Here is a 16,227-nt window from a genome sequence, read left to right as displayed (position 1 = left end):
AAGTATCAGTTTGAACAATCAGTACTATTTTTGGTATAATATCTTAGTCGTCAATCTTATGAGGAAAATATATATTTTATAGGCCTACACAAAATAGCATATTAAATCTTACAGAAAAGTCAATATTATCCTGTTCAAGTGAGACATTTTATAGTATTTTTACAATAATTTAAGCTATTAACTATCATTAAGCGAGACTAGACTGAAGTTACAATAAACCTGATAAGTACCAACTGCGATGTGCAAATACAAAAATTTGGGTCACGCCAAAGCCAAAATGAACAGGGTATTTATATTTCATGGAAAATTTGGTAGGTTATCATGCAAAAATGCTCTTGACATGCATGAAAAACAATTTGATATTGCCTTACAGTAATTAAACAAGTTTACGTAAAAATATAACCATCCGTTATAGATTCACCAACCTTTAAGGAATACGTTAAATTTGTGCTCATCCACGGTATTTTAGGTATAATTAGGAATCAATCCTCCAACTTTCTTACAGCATTTATTCAGTTACTTCTTATTCTATCAGTTATTAGCTATATATGACAATGGTAGATGAGCTTTACATGATCTATATACATTCTTGGCTTTGTTGCCAGTATTTATTCATCTCAAAATTAAATCGCGGAAGCTAGTTTCGCGTTCTCCGCGTTTTCTGAATGGATTCCACGTCAGTTTTTTGTGTGTTCCACTGGACCCTGTAGGTGTGGGCTGACTACTTGTAGTTTTTGTGCTGCTCATTGGCTGCAAAATACATAACATGAATGAATTAAATATGAAAAACCGAAATAATAAATAAACTATAGCAAGCTTCAAAAATGCGTTAAAGGAGTATTCCGATTCTGAGGTCATGAGATCATTATTAAAATCATGAATGGGAAATATATGTACCTATCTCCCACGGATAAATTGTTGCTGAATCCATGAATTTATCGAATGAGTCTTTCCCTTTCAGGAAATAAGTGAAGAGACAAAAGAAAATCTACTATAAACTTAATGCACGTAGCTGAATTGATTGATTGTTGTAAATAACATTCTCACAGTAAGCCTAAATATTTAGATCCATGCGACTATTATAGATTTTTTTTTTTGGTTAGAAACAATGGGTTTGAATTTGAGCTTATCGATTATTCTTTCATACCCTTTCAGATTCACTCAATTTCATTGTTTCTATAAGAAGAGGATGACAAGAAAATCTAACAAAAAAATTTTCACAGTATTGTGGAGGCAAAAATCTTACACAAGACCTTAGATTAGTTAAACATGGTTTCTCGAATATAGGTTATTACTATATTCATGCTTTAAACTTCACTGTTTTCACTGTTATATTATCACCAATCTACTTCTATTCGGAATTTCACATTCTGAATATTAGATTGTAAGTATTGATAGAAATATTGATAGAGAATGTATTGATAGAAATCCCATCAAATTTTATAATTTAACACCAGGGAATTTTTCATGTAATCACACCTTTATTTTGAATTCATATTGTTTTCAATTATTGAAATATACTCAAGGTTGATATAATATTTTAATACCAAACAATAGATATACCAGATATTATTCATTACCGGTACCTTGAGGTAGTTTCTGTCCATTGGAGTAACTAGACGCATACTTAGGGAATCTCCAGCTTCTTTGATGAGTTTGACAACATCTTCATGTGGTGACCACTTCACATCATTATCACCAATAGCCACTATGAAATCCCCTTCTTTCATACCGCCATACTAGAAAATAAACATAATTATGATTAAAACGTTTGAAAATTATAAAGTTAGAAAATAATTAATTATATAATATAATAATTGATAAATAGTAAAATGATTGATATACTAATATAATAATATTAATGATAATTAACGATTATTTTATAAAATGATAATTATTGGGATTTTTATCGATATAAGGCAGTCATCAGTTCCAATTAAATGCAGCAATGTGAGAAATGATGTTGATTATTAAGATATATGTTTGTTCTTCAATTTAATGATAACGAAAACTGTTGAAGATCTAGAATTGTGGATCTGAGAAAGCTGTCTGAAAAAGGCAAAACAGACTTTGAGTTTATTTTTGGAATGTGGCTATTTCATTAAAAAAAAAGTGGATGAATGGATGAATTAAATATGATATAAGTAGTCTACCTTAACTTATTAAAGTTTTGAATTGAAAAAACGCGAAAAAATGATTTTGAAATAAATGTAGGAACATCAGTCATAATATTTACACAGCTCCTACTAGCCAATAAAAAAATCAGCCAATAAAGCTAGCCAATAAAATCATATTCTCATAGCCTCTATTAGTCCTGCATTGGGGATTTGGCCACGTTAATACTTCTTCAGAAAACACTAGAACTTGTTAGGAAATACTCTTCTCTAGTATGACACTATTCAACTATTAGCATATTTTTGCTTAACCAATGACATTTTCACAAGAAATGTTTTGAGCTCGCTCAAATGAGGTTGTGAAAGATTTATCATCAATAATCACCATAAAATTTCTATGTTTTTTATGATCACCATGATTTATTTCAACTTCGCCTTGCTCAAATATGAAAGATCAGCATTGGAAACTCACATGTGCAAGTGAACCAGAATCAACACCAGCCACGATGACAGGTGAGTCTCCCCGCACACTGAATCCAAAGCCGGTGTCGCCCTCTCCCCTCTGCAGTTGCACACTCCTTGGAGCAGTCCAATGGTGCTTGGCTGAGAATATAGCCACAGGTCCAAGTGTGTGGAATAGGTCATCCACCCTCATCTGGGCAAAATCTGGTGGAGTCAAACTCAGTTGGAAGTTAGTCGATGCTGGAAATGGAATTTCAAGATGTAATTCAACTTTTCAAATCTAATAATCAATATTTATGCCAATAAGAGAGCGGGGTAGTACATCGGCCATATTGAATCATGTCCCTTGATATCAATGTAATCTTAAAGAACATAAAGCGCCCATATTCGTTCACGTTCTATAAGTCATTGGAAAGATAATTTTATACTTCAGAGCAGTTGCTTCCTACTTCACCAATTTCTAGAATTATTCTAATTTCTAAACTCAATAATTTCAAGAATTTGGAAAAGCGATTGCTCTGCTACATCAAATAACACTTCACCCAATGGAATGTGAAGTGTGGACGTTGTGTGCTCCAAAAAGAATTCATAACTTGACTGTTTTTACATTGATCTTATGGAACATCAATTTAATATGATCAACTTAGCCGACTACTACTGAGTACTCTTTAAAGAATATGTATAGAAGGGATTTAAACTCACAAAGTAAAAATATTGTCTAGAAATATTTTATAAGTAAAATTGCTACCTATGATATATTTAAAAGTGAAAAATTGAAGAACCGGTAGTAAGTATGATTTGCTTTTCATGAAACTAGTAATCATACAAGAAATGATGACATTTTGACCATTTCATTTAGATTTTGCAATGTGCTGTTGACTTGCTAATATAATTTAAAGATCATTGCAAATCCAGATATTTTCTCTATACTGAAATTCATCTTGAATTGATAACAGAGATATCTGTTTGTTCAGATTTATGAAACTGTTTGGATTATCTGCTTGGTAATTTACAGAAAATTGAACTGATTCAATGATTTCAAAGCCCTTGATAAAATCTATTATGTGATAGTATTAGCTCTGTAGATAGGATGTGTTGAGAGGACAATTTTATGTGATCTGTATGATTTTTCTGTACATTCGATACAAAAATGAGATTTTGAACTAATATAGCCTTGATATAGGCTCTTGTACATTCATAAATCATGCTATTCAAATTATTGAATTATTCATATCATGCTATTTTTCACTGAGGGTGATGACCGCGCTCATTAAGCTTATTATAAGCTCCAGATTTGTGTGTGTGTGTGAGTGTGTGTGTGTGTGTGTGTGTGTGTGTGTGTGTGTGGTGTGTGTGTGTGTGTGTGTGTGTGTGTGTGTGTGTGTGTGTGTGTAATGGATATTTCACTCAACTTAAATTATTGATGTGTGTGTAGGCTATCAATAGCCTATAGTTATCAAAATACATTGCTCATCATCTATTAATTGATGCGCTTGACTTCACTAATTGATGAGCTTGATCATTTGGCTGATTTTTATATTCCAGAAGAAAATTGTTTTCAATTGAAAATGCGTTCTGAGCCTTTTTACAGACCTGATAACTAGTAGGCCTAAATTTTTACTGTGACCATTCAAAGTCAATAAATTGTAAAATAGTGGAGAAATTGAATGGAATAATAAAATAAAATTAGGTGCGAAGTGTTTCGATGAAAAAATAATGGAAGGCGACAATGAAATCATCTTCTTCTGAAAAGTCACTTCCTTTTATATAGAATTGGCATTGATGTGGTCAGTTGCTTCAAAGAAATGTTTTGTATAAGATAACAAATAATTTGTATGGGAAAACAAAGTTTTCATTCATTCTCTACCATGAATATGAGGAGGATCCAATAGATCATTGAACTCATCTTCAGGATCTGTGTCAGAATAAGAAGCCATTGTATTTTCCTTAGCTTTCTTCAAAACTTGAAGCAAGGCATGCTTGTTTCGCAGCTCTCTGCACATTCTCAGTAGACGATGACTCTCTTCGTGTAATAGAAGGGCTGCCCTCAGATGTGCTCGTCCTGCAATAAACAATATTCCTCAATTATTGAGACTAAATCTTTCCCAAAATACCACACAGAACTTGACAGAAGTTGTAGATTGTACTCATAATAGAACAATTTCATCAATTGAATTTTGACACTGTCAACAGATTATGTGGAGCTTGTGTGTTAGTCGAAAAACACAACAAACGAGAATGTCTCAATTCATTGGCAGTAATAAACTAATATAATACAGCAGAATCAGATTAGCAGTATTGAGCTTTCAAAGTATAACAGTATTGTAGCTAAGTGGGTAATGATCTTTGATTTGATCCGGTGAAGTAAAACTATCGTTATTCTATGATATTTGAAACATGATCGTGATAGTTCGTTATATTTTTATGATATCTGAATCGTGATCGTGGTAATGTGAAGTTGTAGCGTTTTGAGTTTTTGCGTATTGTGCCAGATATACAGAGTGTTTCAGAAGTAGTGTCAAACATTTTAGGGTATTGTACCTGGATGATTCGAGTCTACAAATGTCGTATTTTAAGTGTCCAAAACTGAGCGGTTATCTTTATAGCTGCCATTTTGTTATTTCACTTAGGAATTCTCATCTCAAGAACGAAATGTTGTACTGATCTGAAATTTGGCTTGAATAGTTATGCTATAATGACTCAACTCCAAGAAATAAAATAAAAAAGTTTCGATTTAAATTTTCAAAATGGTGGCTATTTTAAATTTTTGATTGCAAAGTTCACGAAAACCGTTCACTTTACAGAAAATTTACTGTAGACAAAAAAGTTAGCGAATTTTATCAAAATTTCAAGGATACCTCATATATTAAGATTTGTCAGATAATAACAGAGAAATTAATCATTTTCGTACAGCATTCATGATCATGAACAAACAAGATCATCTGAAAAATGTTGTAAAATAAGCTGGATGGCCATATGGAGCCATACCGAGTTTCAAAGCTTCATCTCAGATACAATTGGAATTGGAATTGGAAAAATGTAATATTGATGTTTAAATTGTGAAAAGTGGTCATGCACGCAATACGAAAATAATAAATATCCCTGTTATTCTTCGACGAATCTTAATTAATGAGGTATCCTTGAAATCTTGATAAACTTTTCTAACTTTTTTGTTCCTTGTAAATTTTCTGTAAAGTGAACGGTTTTCGTAAAATTTTCAATAAAAAATTAAAAATGGCCGCCATTTTAAAAATTTACATCGATTTTTTTTTATTTTATTTTTTAAAGTTGATTCATTATAGCACAAATATTCATGCCAAATTTCAGATCAATACATCATTTCGTTCTTGAGATAAAAATTCCTAAGTGAAAAAACAAAATGGCAGCTATTAGGTAACCGCTGAGTTTTGGACACTCAAAGTACGACATTTGTAGTCTCCTATCATCCAGTAACCAACACCCTAGAATGTTCGACACTACTTCTGAAACACTCTGTATATTTCTGGCTGTACAGGTATCCTCTCATATTTGAATAGACTAGTATATTTTCGAGTCTTCAATGTTGTTTTCCATTCCGAACTGCTTATTATTAAATCACTTTTCTAATAGCAAAAAGTGATTTATATTTTCCATTCTCTATAGGTAAGCTCATGATAAATAAAATGCTATCAATCAATGCAGATTATATAATTCATACATTTATGAGGGGTGGGGGAAATTGGAAGTGCTTAAAATGACGACTGAAGCTTTTTTTTATTGGGATCCCCCAGAATATTATGACGGGACTTTGTGCGTCACCGTCTGAACCTGTGGGGGGCCACTCTCTTTAATGGACCCCAATCCTTGAGAGATTCCTGGATACGTTAGTGCATCATCTGTTAACATATTATGGGAAAAGATTTTATATAGTCTATTTGAAAAATCAAGTCTTCAATCTGCATAATAACTCTCGAAAAAGTTGCTCTATATTATAAAGAGACTGTTCAGAGACTACTACAAATAGACTATATGAAACCTTTTTTCATAATATGTTAACATATTATATTATAATATATAGAATTTGGAGAGAATTTGTTTCTGGAAGAACAAGCATATTACCAAGAATTCTTCTCTCCTGATTGTCCCGGGGCTCCCCGATTTCCAACTGGGTCCTCTCGTCAGACTCAACGTGCAGACACTGGAGCACTTCCTTTGTTCTCTCAGACATCTCATCGAGGTCTCGGCCGAGAAGTCCTACTGCCGTATGGTAATGCGCCAGAGCTCCATAATGTTCTCGCTTAATCTGGATCAGCGACACCCATGAGTAGGGAACATAGTCACGGACGGCCGAAACTGTGATCAATGTGTGAACGGTGCAGTAAGTCTCAGCCACCTGTAAAGCAAAAATCAATAATAATAACTCAGGGCAAACAATTCAATGGTAACGGATCCAGTATGATTGTTACACATGGACATGTGGAGCAGTCACTCTGGTAAAATCGCTTGTCACTCTCCTTTGGTGGTTGGAGTCCAGGGGAAGAGTGGTCAAGTAAAACCTCAAACAGGATAATAATAAATTTTTATTTCCATTAATATAAAAATAAGCAATCTAATCAATAAAATGTACATAATATTCAAAAATACAATATATGAGATTTACTACAAATATAAATAAATTGCATTTTTTTCGGAAATTAACCTACGCAACTATGGGAAACCCATGTTCTAGAGCAGGTGTAATTAAATGCTGTGATTTAGATTTTCGTTTAATAATAGTTATTCATTAATTAGCATTTGAATGAATACGATTTCTCATTAATTTCCATCTATAACAACTTTATTTCACTCAAAAGAAGGCAGATCATGACGATCAAAGTTTAAATTTAACTACGCAACTTATATAAAGTATATGTATAGAAATTAATATTCATTATATTGGGGAAATAATTTATTGTTAATGTATAAAAAATGTATTAGTACTGTTTTTATAATCACTGACAGTTTTTTTATTCACTCAATGTTATAAATTCACAATATTTGTCAACATAATGATTATTTAGAATTATTTAGTAAAGTAAAATTTTATTAAAGTACAATTATTTATTCGTAATGAGTAAATTAAAGTTTGGTAAGTTTATTTGAAAAGACAGTGCATTGATAATCGTAGTTTTTGTGATGGGAAATGCTTGAATGAAGGCTATACAAGTAAGAAAATTTCAAGATTGAAAAGTCTAGATACAAGGATGAAACATTTGCGTACAGAGAATGAAAATAATTATGCGGAAGATCATGAATTTTGAAGATGGAAAACCTAGTTAGTAACAAATTGGCGGACATGTGCTAGACGTCGTACTTATTGTTTGGTCATTTTTTGATAAGTTTCATATAATACAAACATGCATTAGTTACAGTATCTGGTAGCCGAATTTTATATGAAATGAAAATTTGGAATGATAATTTTGTTGATAAACTTCTGAGTAAAGCTAGAGGGATTGAATACATTATTATCACCCCTTACCAATCACAGCAAGCCTCTTTTGGACTTGTGCTATTATTCCACCATTTTCACAGTTCTCTACTGGAACTGGAAGTGATAGAATCCACTCCATTGAAAGCTCTTTTCACTTATGAGAAATAATGTTTAAGATTTTAAATACCAGATTTAGAGACTTTGTGATAGATCAATTTATTTGGTGGCTGTTCAATCTTTTCATGCAAAAATTAAGTATTACTATAAAAGTATAAAATTCTGTGTTACTTGAGCTGCTTCTTGAGCAAGATCCAGGCAAACGTCAATATCCCTCTTCTCTGTAGACTGCAGTTCTAATTTTTCAAACAAACATTCTCTCGCCTGGGCCTGTGAAAAAACCATACACAACATGTTAGCCTATAAGCATTATAATAATCAACATTATATAGTGATAATAAATATATTCATTGGGTGAAAGTGTTGTCAACATAAGTTCTGAATATTGAGAATTTTTGGTAATGGATGGATATGTTGCATTATAAACGACACTATATATTAATTAGGTAGATACTAGATAGGCCTATAGGCAGGAAATTATGATTATGAACTATATACGGTACCAAGCGGAGTTTGTGAAATCGGTAACCCAATGGTAGTAGCAACTCGATCACGGAGCCAATCGCTTTTATCTCAATCTTGATCTGTCTATATTAAATATAATTCATATTATATAAATACTTTATATATTTATATATATTAATAAATATAAATACTTTATATAATACAACAAATACTCAAATGATTCGAATAACATCTAGATATATTAAATATCAAATCACATATTAAATATCATATATATTGACGTCGATGTGATCTCTGATCTGATTGATTTGAGTGAATGAGGACCCAATACATTTTTATAAGAAAACGTATTTTATAGGCAAGAACGTCCTTTGTTATTTAATTAAAAATATGAAGCACAGTGATCACTGAATTGATACAATCCTGTAATTTCCTTGGAAAGTGGGATTCACACAAACCAACATGATTAATTGATCTCTACAAAAGTGATAATTTCAAGAAGAATGATTTTTACGGAGCATATTGAGAAACTCTCATTGATTTTGATGAATGATTTATAAACGCTTGTTAAACAGAATATTAATTTATGTTGAATAGTGAAACTTAAAATGTTGTTCCTTTCAAACAGGCATTTCAAGCATTCATTATGGTACTTTCCCATCATCTACTTTATAACTTTTATGAGAAGAATATTTATTTATTGGGTTAAAACATCACTATATAGGAATGAAATAACAGTCACAAGCAAAACCCTTCTTCTCTTCCTGGATTTAGTTTATTAATTTGTGCAAAGTAGGGTTGAGTTTTTCACATTTCTCACTTAAAAAAAATCAGTTGCACAGAAGCCTCTTGAATTTTAACCAAGATTGCATTTTACCATAAATTTTTGGCTTTTATAAATACAGTACGATAATGGATTCATTGTTGTCTATATTTGCTAAGAATAGTTTCATTCATCAACTCAACAATATAAGAAAAGCCACTTGCATATAGTTATTTTGCGTTTTGCGTGAATCGTCAAGTAAGATTTACACAAACCTAGAATCATAATGACAGTTAAAATTATGAACAATTGATGCCAGTTCAACTTGTTGAAACTTCTAGCAAACAGTAAATAATAATTTCTGACGCCAAAGATCCATGAATAATGTAAAATATTGGGCCTATATACTGTTTACAAGATACAAAATAGCATATACATTATGTAATGAGTTTGAGAAACAATTTCAAATTTGAAAGTATGAACTCATCAGAAGGATCAGAAAAAAACGGGACCAAATACGAATTTTTCTTGGCTCTTACCAGCATGAGTTGTATTAGCATTTCCAACATATGTGGAGCCAGATCCATGCTGGGTGCATTTGTAAAGTTCTCATGAACATACGTGAATGTTCCTGCAGCTCTTAGGAAACTATCAACAGCTTGGTCCAGTCCTTTTGCAGTCAAACGATCTTGTTTCGCTCCAAGCTGAGTGTAAAGAGCCGCCATATTGAAGAGAACACAGGCTTTTTCAAATGCCACCGTCCTCTGGCAGCTTGGAACACCAGTCAGAGAATCGTACCTGAGAGTGAAAGATGATGAAATTTTATGAAAATATTTTTAAATGTTCAGAAATACTTCGAAAAGCTCTGTAAAATAAATTTCATCTACCATTCAAAAATCCAAATTTCAATGCTGTAACCACTATGTTAGATAATTTAGATTATTATAAAACAGATTTTTTAAGGACAACATGAGAGATCTGATATCAACACTATGTTGCAAAATGGTTCGAAAGTAATCTTGAAGGTTTTCACGTTGATAACTATTATTGGAAGTATTTAAGGTTTCATAAAATGGAATCTAATTTTTGATTAAGACTGGAATCATCGAAATGAGGGAAATTTTGTACTTTCCTCTTGAGTTCATGAGCTCATGCCCCAGGGTTAGTGGTTTAATCAATTGTGTCAGATGTCGAAATGTCATGTCATTTTTAAACTTGAAAATGGCAAATATAGTGCTCCAAACTAGTTGTGTTTATGTGAAAATGTTTAAAAAGGGTACTACAGTACTAATTTCTATAATAATTTATTATAAAACAATTCGAGTAGCCCTATTAAAATAATCTATTAGATTGAATGTTTATATATTTGTTCCGCATTTATGGCTGAACACGGTAAAGGACTTGCATGCATTAAATTTTATGTTTGTGTCGATGTTTTTGTGAGATAGGTTTTTGAAATATTGCGTTTCAAGTATAATCTGAAAGGGATAGCAATTAATGTTCAATGCAGTAATATTACTATATAAATGATTAATACGATATGTTTGTTGATGAAACATAGAAAACCACGTGATCATTGACTATATTTATCGAGATCAATATTGAATTCATAATCATATGGAATGAAAATGTGATTTCAACTAATGAGTTATTGATGGAAAACAATTCCATTCCCATCTTACATTATTTTTAAAGCTAATAAGTTTATTTTTTGAGAAGGCTCATTACATTTGAGATAATCTTATTAAAACGAATTGAATCTTGAATTTAGAACAAGGATCATGTAAGAAATTAAATACGCACGGTACGTATGGGAAATTAGCTTCTGATGGTATAGAAGTTTACAACAGATGATTTGCATTGTCGATACGTCAACCCAATCAGCCATTGGCCGTTTCCACACCGATTTCTCGGCGGTACGACACACCAGGACAGAAAGTTCTCAATTTTAATCTAATTATTTATTTCAATCTTGAAATATTCCATTAAACCAATTAAAATAATGAATGCAAATCCGTAATTTTATTGCAAGTGAATATCATGAGTGTAAATAATATTTTCTATAATCAGTTAGTTTCTCAACGATAAGATGTTCAGGTGAAGCAAAAATAGTACTTGAATTAACTTACCATTCAAAATATATTCCAAGACTTCTATCTGGTGGGAAAAATCTTCGTTCGACGAAATATAATTGATTGTAATACTGGAATAGTAATGCAATTCCTGTTCCATCTCTGTTTGGAGTCCTCATAGCCTGGAAGCAACCATTTTATACATAGAAAACAGTTTTTTATTAACACATAGTACAGAAAATCTTTCAATCCATTCCACTCCAATCGAAAGTTACCGTATATTATCTTATTCATGTGTGTGTGTGTGTGTGTGTGTGTGTGTGTGTGTGTGTGTGTGTGTGTGGTGTGTGTGGTGTGTGTGTGTGTGTGTGTGTGTGTGTGTGTGTGTGTGTGTGTGTGTGTGTGTGTGTGTGTGTGTGTGTGTGTGTGTGTGTGTGTGTGTGTGTGTGTGTGTGTGTGTGTGTGTTTTTTCTCATTTAACAAAAATTATTACAAAGATTCAACCAGAAGCTTATACACTAAATTCAAACTACCGTATATGTTTATAATTGTATGAGTTCTTGTAAGTTGTTAGTCTCAAGTAAAAATTGGAAGACTTTCCACTGATAATCAGCGAAAATTGATTGATGCTTTTTCCCTCTTCTATCAATAGTATGTTGTAATATTAATAGTACATACTACTAAACGAATTTACATGAAATAAAGTCAAAAAATAGTGGCATGGATTCACATATTTTGATAGAATGGAGGCCACATATTTCCAATTCTCCATTCAATTTAATAGAGATTTGAAAATTAATAAGTACTTGCACATTTATAAAGACTGTAATAAAGAGATTGAATTATTTTGATAAAAATTTCGTGTGATGTTGCAACCATGACCAGAAAAACCATCAATATAAAATTATTCATTCTACACTAAATTCAAACTTTAAAAACTGAACTTCACCATTCTCATAATACTCAGTTGAATGATGAATAAGTTTCATTGCCAAATGATTAGACAAGATTAAATACGTTTTACCATAGATAAAGACTAATTTATACCTGTCTAAGATCCATGAACTCCATAATGGCATCCTCATAGAGTGATCCATCTTCACTGTAATGCTCCAGTATGAAATCCTAAAAACATATAAACATTGAACGTTTAATTTAATTAAAAACATACATTTTAGATTCACATGCTTTGCTTGTCAACATATTCATTTAAACATTTTTCAGCTGTCTAGTTCTTGAGAACGCCATGATAGTTTTTGAGTCCCGCATCACAGGTTTTAGACTACCTTTGATTCCTGGCGTTTTTGAGCACTATCACAGCGACAGCGTGACAACCACCTTTAATGAATGCCATGCTCAACGAGTTGATCACACTGTAAACGTAGATCAGCTATTAACTGTGATCTATGCAATGTTTTTCAACCTATCTCTGACTTTCCACACGCTTTTCACTGCAATCAACTCGGACTGACAAGTTGACTAAACCTACATGAGCAACGTTGCCATTCTAGGACGGGGAATCATATTAAATAGGTAGCTGTGGTAAAGCGGATCAAAAATTTTTTAAATTCCTTAAATTTTCCGCTGTATAGCCAATATTCAGTAAAATTGTAACTGTTTACAGATTTATTTCTACAGTAAGATGTTATATAAATTTAGCAGGTCCATCTTTTTATTGTTATACTTTACACGTTACAAAGTGGCGTACATTATTCTTCGGTTTCAATTCCTCCCATTTTTAGATTTGAGTACAAAACGTATAAAATATTCTTCAATTTCAACAATGAAATATGTTTATTCATTAAAATAATATGTCACAAATTCAAAATGAGGAAAGTTTGACAACCAGTAAATATACTTACTTTGAATGGCTCTCTGAAGTCAATCTCTTTTGTTTCTTTGAGACCAAATGGTATCATAGGCATAACAGGTTCGAGGCTGGAAATCGAAAAATATCTTTGAACAAGCAATGTTTGAGTTTTTTCAAGATGTATTAAAATCATCCACTCAATTGTGTTTTCACAGCTAGCGCCCAAGTCTGACTTTGCTGGCTGTGCCAAAACATTAAGATTTATTATAATTTGCATTTGTCTTATGTATCTTGTATTTTTTTGGCGAAAATACTCAACAACCAAATCATTGTTTTCCAGTACATATGTGTTTAACTTGTGTGTATATTGAATAATTTCTTTGAGAATAAATTTATTTTCGAGAAAGGTGTTACTTTCACAAACTACTCTTCCAATTATGGTTTCAGAATAAATAAAGCTACAACAAATCCTTGAATCTAGGTGTTAATTAGGAGGTTTTTGAGAAAGTCGATTTGTTCAGGTATGTTCATCTGAAAACTATGTTCAAGCACCAGAATGAGACCACTTATAACTTATATGGTGACGTGAGTGCGTGCTCCAAATCAGTTTACACTCTACTTCCTCTCAATCAAACTAATTAATGCAGTGATGCTCTGCTAATATTGAAAAATACTGGTGCTAACGAAAACGCTTTTGCCAATATTTAGGGTATCGATGAATATGATTGGAATGTCTTTGATTTTTGGATCAATGATTCTCTTCAGTGACTTACATTTCTCATGTCAGTGATCTCGACACAATTATGAATTCCTTAGCTTTTTATAACCATGACTACAACCCTCCCATTCTAGCAGAAACTAAACTTTTCTCTCTTCAGTGGTTAGGCCTAACTTATATATTGTAATTTTTCTATTGAATTACGGTAATAAATGAATAAATTGTAGGTGATTAAATGCTACAATTCTGCAAGCATTGTTTTTCATTTTTTCAATGTATAAGTAAATCAATTTATATCTCCAAAGTTCACATATATAAAACTAGTCCAATACTGTTGAATAACAGTGCAATATAATATTCTTAAATATTCCAACTACTAATAATAATACATTGTTTATACCTTGCTTGCCTATAGTTCTAGACACACTATATTTTTAAGCATTCTTATGTTATTTACAATAAATCACTTGTGGGGCCTAAAAGCAAAAGCTGCAAAATCCACTTTGTGAAATTTTACAGGAGAGCAAAAAGAAAAGTTGAGGTGGTGAAACCAAATGTACAGGGATGAAATTTTTTCTATGAATTCGAATATATTAATGATGAATTTTCCCAAAGTATTAAGGCTTCAAATTCATTTGTTGATTAGTTACAGCAGTTTTTAGTTGTGACTTTGCAGGTTTTGCTTCTCAGTTTTGGATATTGCTGATTTTGCTTCCAACTTTCTATTTTACGGCTCCAGATGTTAATGAATATTGGGCATTTAAATCTAGCATTGCCTATTTTAACATAATATATTAAATTTTAGCATTGTTAAACCATCATGTTAGCATTGCCTTTACCATAATACTACTTAGAATTTGAGGAAATAATGATGTACACAGGAATAAAAAGGTAACTTTTTTATTGAAAATGGAAAAAAGTCATTGAAAAGTGAGTAGGTAGTTGAGTTCTTCTACAGTTGATTTTCTTCTAAACAATAGTCTCAGTTGATGATTCTACGGTCTCCTCACACTCCGGTTCTGCTTCTTGCTGAGTAGGCCCATCATCTTCTTGGTCACATACTTTTCGAGAAGATTTTTGTAGAAATTCAAACTCATGTTTTGAATCCAGTTGGGTCCGTAGTGAATTTCAAGAAGTCTTTGAACGTCGGTTAGTTTCACTTTTTTCACCAAGCCAACCTTTCCAGGAGAAATCAACTTAGGCTTGATGTCAGCTTTACTGGGTGACACCGGTGAAATACCATTTTCTTCATCAGGTTCCATTACACTTTAAGTTTATTGAAATAACTTAATAATATGAATATTAATAAATTCGTGAGCAGTTACCGTATTCACTACAAACCAAACCTCATTGGAAGTCAACAACATACAGCCCATCACAACTAAAAGCGGCCATGTTGGTCACATGACCAAATCAAGAACTCTGATTGGTGGAATTGGATTTTGTTGGTTATGCTTCTCAGACGTCAAACTTTGAACTTGGATATTGCAGACTTTGCAAACAAGGCTATATTTCATATATTAAAATAAAATATTTCCGAGCAGTTTTTGCCTTCAAGAGTTACATATTCTGAAACTAGACACAGAACAGCTCACAGTGGTACCAATAACTCAATTCCGGAAAAAAGGGGATTTTGCAGCTTTTGCTTTTAGCCCCCACACTTATTCCTTACATTTTAATTATGTATTGGAGTTTCATGTATCACCTCAACAGTAGGCTAGCTGTATAACAAAAAATGTTACCAAACATTGAATGCCATGTTAGATTATGTAAAGTGGAAAAATGCAGTGAAATAGGTAGGCAATAATACTGCATTCAATATTCATCTGTATTATTAATAATAAAAATTTACTGCATTTTGTCTAATTAATCATTAGATTGTATATAGTGATTGTTATTTACTCACCAGTCTCCCTGGTATAGTTCAACAGAACTATTCAACTCGGCTAACTGTTCCTTCAATAGTTGGAGGTTGGAATTGACAAAGCTCAGCTCAAGTGCTACAGTTTCTTTCAGTTTTCTGTTTGTTGTTGCCCTGAAAATATAAATTTCTTTATTTTCGAGACACAAGAATCAAATCCAAAAAAACAATATAGAAACTAATGTCAACGAACAGTAACGTCGTAACCATAACTTAATGTACCGTACCTATAGTAAAACTTCACCCTTGGAGGTAGGTACCTATAGCATGTGAGACAGATTAGCTACAATTATTCTGAATCTCAGAATAGTATAGAAACATGCCTTTTCTAAAAAC

General features: G+C 32.2%; 1 protein-coding gene across 16 annotated transcripts in view; it reads right to left on the bottom strand.

Annotated features, from left to right (window-relative positions):
* Positions 1-489: 489 nt before the first annotated feature.
* The window catches only part of LOC111059973 (rhophilin-2), a 74,320-nt gene continuing 58,582 nt past the window's right edge, over positions 490-16,227 (bottom strand). For 7 of the 16 annotated variants that reach the window (XM_039442538.1, XM_039442541.1, XM_039442540.1 and 4 more), the window contains 11 exons: positions 15,877-16,005; positions 13,305-13,380; positions 12,490-12,567; positions 11,500-11,624; positions 9,910-10,168; positions 8,314-8,412; positions 6,675-6,948; positions 4,444-4,638; positions 2,587-2,816; positions 1,587-1,739; positions 490-750 (listed from right to left, as the gene is read on the bottom strand). In XM_039442538.1, coding sequence (XP_039298472.1) covers positions 613-750; positions 1,587-1,739; positions 2,587-2,816; positions 4,444-4,638; positions 6,675-6,948; positions 8,314-8,412; positions 9,910-10,168; positions 11,500-11,624; positions 12,490-12,567; positions 13,305-13,380; positions 15,877-16,005 — 1,756 coding nt within the window. In that variant the 3' untranslated portion in view covers positions 490-612. Of the gene's footprint in view, positions 751-1,580; positions 1,740-2,586; positions 2,817-4,443; positions 4,639-6,674; positions 6,949-8,313; positions 8,413-9,909; positions 10,169-11,499; positions 11,625-12,489; positions 12,568-13,304; positions 13,381-15,876; positions 16,006-16,227 lie in introns of all 16 variants that reach the window. The other 9 variants (XM_039442534.1, XM_039442537.1, XM_039442536.1 and 6 more) reach the window with 2 other exon arrangements.

The sequence above is a fragment of the Nilaparvata lugens genome, chromosome X (assembly GCF_014356525.2).
Source record: "Nilaparvata lugens isolate BPH chromosome X, ASM1435652v1, whole genome shotgun sequence".
Taxonomy (NCBI): domain Eukaryota; kingdom Metazoa; phylum Arthropoda; class Insecta; order Hemiptera; family Delphacidae; genus Nilaparvata; species Nilaparvata lugens.
Note: the sequence above shows the minus strand (reverse complement) of the source record. Positions and strands in the feature narration are given on the sequence as shown.